The sequence below is a fragment of the Varanus komodoensis genome, unplaced genomic scaffold, assembly GCF_004798865.1.
Source record: "Varanus komodoensis strain SLA01 unplaced genomic scaffold, ASM479886v1 scaffold30, whole genome shotgun sequence".
Classification (NCBI taxonomy): domain Eukaryota; kingdom Metazoa; phylum Chordata; class Lepidosauria; order Squamata; family Varanidae; genus Varanus; species Varanus komodoensis.
The window spans coordinates 10,160,942-10,168,313 of NW_025335762.1; the positions used below are offsets into that span (position 1 = coordinate 10,160,942).

General features: G+C 42.9%; 1 protein-coding gene across 1 annotated transcript in view; it reads right to left on the bottom strand.

Moving 5' to 3' along the window:
- Positions 1-6,481, bottom strand: part of YKT6 (YKT6 v-SNARE homolog) — a 15,265-nt gene extending 8,784 nt beyond the window's left edge. Inside the window, exons 1-4 of the mRNA XM_044437298.1 lie at positions 6,368-6,481; positions 3,711-3,856; positions 2,317-2,399; positions 687-787 (exon numbers count right to left, since the gene is read on the bottom strand). Of these exons, the coding sequence (XP_044293233.1) occupies positions 687-787; positions 2,317-2,399; positions 3,711-3,814 (288 nt within the window). The 5' untranslated portion in view covers positions 3,815-3,856; positions 6,368-6,481. The remainder of the gene's footprint in view (positions 1-686; positions 788-2,316; positions 2,400-3,710; positions 3,857-6,367) is intronic.
- Positions 6,482-7,372: the final 891 nt, after the last annotated feature.

Genomic DNA, 7,372 nt, shown 5'->3' on the forward strand with positions numbered 1-7,372 from the left:
TTTAAACCCCCGGTGCATTCTCGGCTAATTTAAAATCCTAATAAATACAATAATTTAGCAATTAAAATAAGTTTTAAATAAAATGGTCTTAGCCTGGCACCGAAAAACAAATAACGATGGCGCCAGGCGGACCTCTCTGGGGAGTGCATTCCATAGATGGGGCGCCACCGCAGAGAAAGCCCTCCTCCGGGTACTCACCCTCCTAATCTCATTCACAGAGGGTTCCCGGAGAAGGGCATCCGTTGCTGATCTCAAGGGGTGGGAGGGCATATATGGGCGCAAGCGTTCCTTTAGATATCCAGGTCCCAAGCCATTTAAAGTTTTAAAGTTAATCCACCCCTCTCAGGTGGCTATTCAGTTGTACCTTGAATGCCTCTAATCTGGGAGAGTCCATAACCTCAATGGATCGTTGTTACAGCAGAATGGCCACTGAATCAGTCAGGAAATTTTTCCTGATGTCTAGCCAGAATCTGGCTATATGTAACTTGACCCTGTTATTCCATGTCCTGCACTCTGGGATAATCGAAAAAAGGTTCGGGCTGTCCTCTTTGTGACAGCCTTTCAAATATGCGTAGGGTGCTATCCTATATCCCCCCTTAGTCTTCCCGAGGCTGAACTTGCTACTGTGTGCTCCCCTGCAGCTCGTCTGCAGAATCCTCAGTCAGCTGGTGCAAGCTGGCGCTTACCTTATCCAGCAAGGTGAAACAAACCCGGGATGGATACTCATTGTCTGCAATTATGACTCCAGCCAACCTATCATTCCGCACATAAACGTGGCACAGGTATTCTGAAGGAAAAATTCAAACAAAAACAGTCACAGTTCCTCCCCTGTAAAACTCCTTAGCATTTGTGAGAAAGAACTACAGGCAAACGATACATTTAGGAACACCCCTATTTAAGTATGCAAGTTCAGGATTACTGGAGACAAGTCAATTTTGAGCTCCAAGTCTTCAGGGGGACTTCATTTTGAACAGGTGAATGGAATTACCCCACTGCAAGCCCAGGATATCTTCCAAATGGAAGAACAACTAAGCATGAGCAGCACTGCATAGTGTACACTACAGGAAAAACTGCTCAGGCCAGAAATGCAGGGACCTCATAAAATCATCTGCAGCTCTGGGAATACAGTTTGCAGAGGGCCAGCAACATTAGAGGTAGCCAATGTGATATCTAGTCTGAACAAATAGAGCTACATCCCATATATATATGTATTTTTAGGGGAATATGAGAGGCCAGTGATGGAAGAGAGTAGGAATAGATGAAATATGGGAGAGGCAACAGTAGCAACTGCAGAATGAGTAAGACTTTGTACAAGGCACTGGAAGCAGATATCCCCAATTCCAGGAATTATGCCCAGATACTTCAAGCTTCTGACATTTCATCAGATACGATCACCAACTTTTCTTCAGAACAACAAGGATTCAATGTTTGCTTTGGTTCAAAAAAGATATATATTGTTCCATGTTCTAAACTTGGAATCCTAACAAGCTTTCATTTTCTTAAAAAGTAAACACAACGAGCATCACATAGCATCAGTACATGGAAACTACAACACAGAAAATGTCAGGAATGATACAAAACAAGAAAAGGCCTGAGATATTCCAGTATATTGTGGCAGATAATAAGCACAAGAATTCATCAACAGTTGACTGAGTAGGGCTAAAATGATAAATCATACAGAATGATACTGACATTAGGGGAAATTAGAAGCTAGTTCAGAAGGTCAGCATTCGCTTTCAGCTGATACAGTAAGGAATATACAACTTCTTGTCAGGCAAGTTTCTGCAGCTACTAAATTTTCTAAGACTGAAGCATCATTTATCACATGACTTGCAGAAACTCGATCTACACTGAATTCTCTAATTTTCCTGATCCTCTGTTGCTGTTGCACCTCACAATGTATCCTTAAGTCAAAGGCCAATTCAATCAAGATTAAATAACTATTACTGAAGAAGAGAAACAGTCTGCAGCACATTCTTATACTAATGATAGCTTTATACAGGTGTCTATTTCTACTACTTCACCAACAAGCAGGATCAAGTCATGTTATTCTATAATCTAGATGGCAATGGCCAGCTTATGAGGACAGCTTTTAAAACCCAACCGATTTAGTATTATGGCAAGCATACATCAGCCAATTCAACAAAAACCATTTAATTCCTTAGAAGTATGAATGCTACAGAAGTGCCCATCACATGAAAGATGTAGATGGCTGCAAGCCTCTGAGCTAAGCTTATCTTGTAATCCTGGCCAATTTACGCCCTTATTTAATTGTTTGTGTATTTCTCTGTCACCCAGACCATTGCGTACTCTTACCTTGTTCCTTTACAGAAGCTCTGCTGCCAGGTTCTGAACGCTCTACTATCAGCTGACTTGTGAAGGTCATGAATTCCTGAACACTAAAAACAAGAAAAGCATGCCTCACAATTAATAAGCAAAGCTCTCCGCATTCAACAAATAATCTTGGGGGCCAAACAGATTCCAGAGGGCAAAGTAAACTTCATAGCAGCTGTGGCACTACAACAAATTCACTGCAAAACTTTTCTTTTTTTAAGTAAGGAAACATTCACAGCACAAAACTATGTTTTCTTCTTCAAAACAGAGGCAGAGCACAAGATTTCATAAAAACAAGGGGAACAGCTTCTGAAATGCAGCTCTGTACCAACAACCCACCAAAAAGCCAGGTACCAACTTCTGTAAGCATCCACTCAGTTCAGGTTGCCATCTTGACATCTGTTTTTGTAGCAGCCCCTACCCATACATTATGTAACTATGATTCAAGCTACGCTGTGACAAAGGTATTAAAGAAAGTGTGCTGAAAGAAACAGACAAGTAAGAAATATGGATTTTGAGTTGCTGGAGCAGTTCTGAGTCAGTCTAATTAAAAAATAGTTTTGCAGTAATAATGCCCCAGTATTTAGAGAAAATCCAAACTACTGCAAGACTAATGGCATGATGCTTATCTGAGTACACTTTAACAGAACTGGAGGGACATCACAGCTGACTAGAGAGCACATCAAAGTTGTTTATGTTCTGCTTGCAAATGAAGTAAGACTACATTTTGAGGGCAAAGCACACCTGTTCAGCTTAGCACAGGTGCCAAAGCTTTTTACCATTTAACAACAATCATACTGAGAGGCAGTATTCTTTCAAAAAAGATCAGGGGCACTGAGTCTATTGTAATTTTTGGCAAGGCAACAAAGTGTAAACAAGTGTATACAAGATTGCTGGAGGGTGCCATCCAAATGGCTGCCCGTAACTTTCAGAACTTGGAAGACTGCAGGCATTCAGTGGAAGGCAGGAGAAGCTCAGAGACTGCCTGCACACTCCCCTTGTTCTACAAAACAATTAGATGCCTAATTTTGGCCAACTGAATGTTTCCCCCCTCCTCATGAGGAAAAGTTGAGGCACCACTCAGACTCTTCAGGGTGCTGATGCCTTCGTCCTTCCCTCCCCATCTCCCAGAATGCCACCCCCTCCCCGGATCCCTAAAGTCATTCTTCCATCTTCACAGCCTAGCCAGAAGCTAACCAACTTCAAGGGCAGATAGAGGGCCCTCCATAGCTGAAGTCCCAGGTAAGACTCCAGACGATGTAGCTAATTATCGCTCCCCATACAACTTTCTCACTGAAACTACCAAACCCTTGAAGAGGAGAAAAAGGCTATTAGGAAAGAATCCTAGTAGTCATCCTAATACTGTAGAAGCCTACCTGGATCTCTGGAAAAAGCTAAATGATGACACATCATAGGCAGCTTTCAGTAAATGCACTTTGGGATCTCCTTTGTAAAGGACACTTAGACTGTAAAGCTTCATCCTTTTATTTACTTAATACAATTCTGTATGATTCTTGATGACCTGAACAATGAAAGAGGGAAGACACACACACAAAACAGCATTATTTTATTCCTGATACTGCATTGTAAAATTCCAATATATATTCCCAATTAGATATCTCATTGTGAATGCTTTGCACATCAGAAAATGAAACATAGGAAGACTGAAAGCCTATGCTACAATCCTATGAGCATCTACTTGGGCATTTGTATGTATGTATGCAAATACAGCTAGAGCCTGACATAATATTCCTCTGATAAACACACAATGGCCTATAATTTAAAAGAGACATTAAGCATAATAGATACTCAAAGCCTTTTTCAAAAAAAATTTTTTTAACATGTTTGCATAAAATAAAGCAGCCGGCTTAAGGCTAAGTTGTGAGCTCATTTGCTTTTCTACCTCCAAATGTAAATCCATCAGCCAGTGCAAATTAGATTGGAAGATGCTGCAAACTTTTTGGCTGGATAAACAATACAAGCAATGCCCAGGAGTAAACATGCCACCAAAATTATGAGCACCTACCAAAGATTCCAAAGAGGTGCACGCACCAAGGTTTAAATAACTTTTTTAGAAACATTATTTACATACTCATCTAGTTTCACATCCCATGCCATAATTATCACTTAAGTTCAGAACTACAACACATATCCTACATAGTTGGCTGGACAATACTGTGGGACTTTTTCCTTTTAAATACTGTATGTATAGGATGTTTTTTTTTCTAAACATGCAGAGGATTATGTCTCTAGTATAAGACAAAATTCACAAATTATTGATGTGTCAACTTCTACATGTTTCCATTTCCCTTTGGTTGCAATCCTATCCAATCTTAACAACTGTGAATACAGTGGATTTTCCTTCAGTGTAAACATGCACAGGATTGGGTCTTGTGCATTTGGGGCCTTTAAACCACAAACCTTCCTTCCATGAAAGTGTGGGAGGAAGAAATGTATTATTTACTGGACTTGTGTAGTCCATGAAGATGGGATTTGTTCCCAAAGTGTTTGAAATTACCACCTACAAGTACAGGAGAAGAAGGGAAGACTACAAGCAACTGATCCCATTGGGAACAGGATAAAGAGAGGAATCCAATTCTCTGTTCTCAAAGCAAACCCTCTGTTCTCAAAGTACCTCAGTCCTCTCTCTTCCTCTTTCCACCTCAGTCTCTCAAGAGCTGAAAAGTCGAGTGTCTTGTGGCACCCTTAACTCTAAGTTATTTTGGCATAAGCATTCATATACTAGAAGCCATGCTGAACCAAAAGAAGGGTGCATCTACTCCAGCATTCTGTTCACACAGCAGCCAACCAGAGAATCCCACAAACAAGATCTGAGTACAATAACACACTCCCGTCCAAGTTTCACAACAACTGGTGTACACGGGCATATGGCCTCTGCTCCAGATGGCAGCATACAGCCATCAGGACAAGTTTTCATTGTTAGCCTTCTCCCCTGTAAACTCATTCAAGCTCTTGTTATTCCACCCAAAACGGTGGCCATCACTGCAATGAATAAAGAATTAGCTTTGGTTGGCAGGAGCATACATAGTAAATAAAGTGATTAACGATGAAGTCAAAATGCCATGAAATGTTGAGGCTATAATCTGGCCATTTCTATGAATCCACACGCACGCACACACGAATGAATATACCAATAATCTATCAGTTTTTGAAGCAAAACTGCATTAAAAACTCAGAGGGTGGAGAAAAATCCCAAGAATAACTGTGTTCTACTCAGCACATTATTTCATATGGGATTCTTTGCATACAAATCAAGTCTGGATGTATTCCAATTTCTCAATCAGTTCTTCAAGTATCCCTGGATCTGTTCAATACAGCTCCCTGCGCTCCTGAGCTGGAACAAACCTTTCCGGCTCCAAGAACAGCAGAGAAAGACATTCTGATAGATTGCTGGTGAATTCTAGCAACCAACAAGAGTTTAACTCCAAGCAGTTAATAATAGTATGTAAAACTGAACATTAAAAATGCTATTTCTCTTGGTACAACTAGCTTTATGCTACTCTTGAGCTTTACCTTCTTCAGCTATAATATATTCAGAATAACTGGCCGCCTTTAGTCAAGTCACTAAGCCGCTCAACTAGTCCCTTTATTTTTGTGTGTGTAAGGAAACACTTGTTCCCATTTCACTTTGCCCCTACACCCCGTAACTCGAAGATTTAAATCTGAGTAAACAGCGTATGGCTGGCAGGTTGCAGCAGGCAATCAACTCCACCGACACGCCCACCCCACCCCGTTTTGCACCTACGTTTGACTTCGGCATTAAGAATCACGCAGTAACAACCCCAAAATACAACTCACAAGCCCTAAGTCTGTCCTTCCCTGCTGCACAGTGTCGACGGCAACCCTGACACGGAATAAAGAACAGCACAGTCACAGCCGCCACAGCAATGGCGACGGGGAAGACCATCCCTTCCCCTCTTGAGGGTCCGCCTTGGCTGGACCCCGCAGAGGGCCGAGTCGCGGGGGGGCGGGCGGGGCGGCCAACACACCGGCGAGAACGCTAAAGACTTACCCGGGCGCAGCTCACGGAAGAGGGGCGATCGGACTCGCTGCGGGCAGCACCCCTCCCACGTCACCGGTCTCTCCCCAAGCAGCTAGCCGAGTGAGCGAACAAAGCGGAAGCCGGCGAGCCCTTTGACCCGGAAGTGGAGCGCGACCAGAAAACGGAAGTTCTGCGAGCATAGCGAGGGAGTCACCATAAATCTAGTAAAGGTAAAGAGCTGCAGTATGCAGACGAAATTGTTTCTGTTATTAAATGAATCTGAAAGCAGTAACATTATCCAAAATGCTTCCTTTGGGTATAGCGCTGTTTCTCCCTCGGTTCCAAATAGGTGAGGCTTGTGTATAGAAAGCGACTGAGAGATCCACGATTTTACGGAGCTCCTTTTGGGCAGGAGCGTATCTTCTATCACTTTTGGAAAGAGCATGGACTCCTGTGACTCCTCTTACTCTTAATATGAAAAATGACACATACACGAGGTCCTTAAGACGTTTTTAAAATGGTCTCGCCAAAACCGATGGTGCCCTCTGTCTCCCTTCGCAACTGTAGGGCAACCCGGATCTGAGGCTAGTTCCGCTCAATACAAAGTTCCCCCTCCAGTGAAGCAAATGAACTGCCGACGCCCCGGGTCCCCTTCGCCCCGTCCCAGCCAAAATGCAGTGCTCGACTGCGTACAGACGCCGGTAACAAACAAAATCGGCTTCGCCACAACACATGCTGAATGGCAGCAGGGACCGGGGCTTGCAGCTATGTTTTGCTGGAATGTGTGGGGAGAGAAGCTTGCGAAGAAACTACGCTAACGCTTGGATTTCAATTTCATCCTTTTGAGTAGCAATACCGTTGTTCAGAAATGGCTAAAACATGGCTTCCAAAATCGACCCGGAGGTTGAAAGACTCGGTGTTTGTCTACAGCTACAAGTCTGAAGGGCTAATCGTCACAAGACCGAATATAGATCCCACCCATCCATAGAGTGCATGCGTTTTCGACACGGACCTCCACCGAAGTCTAGTGGATGC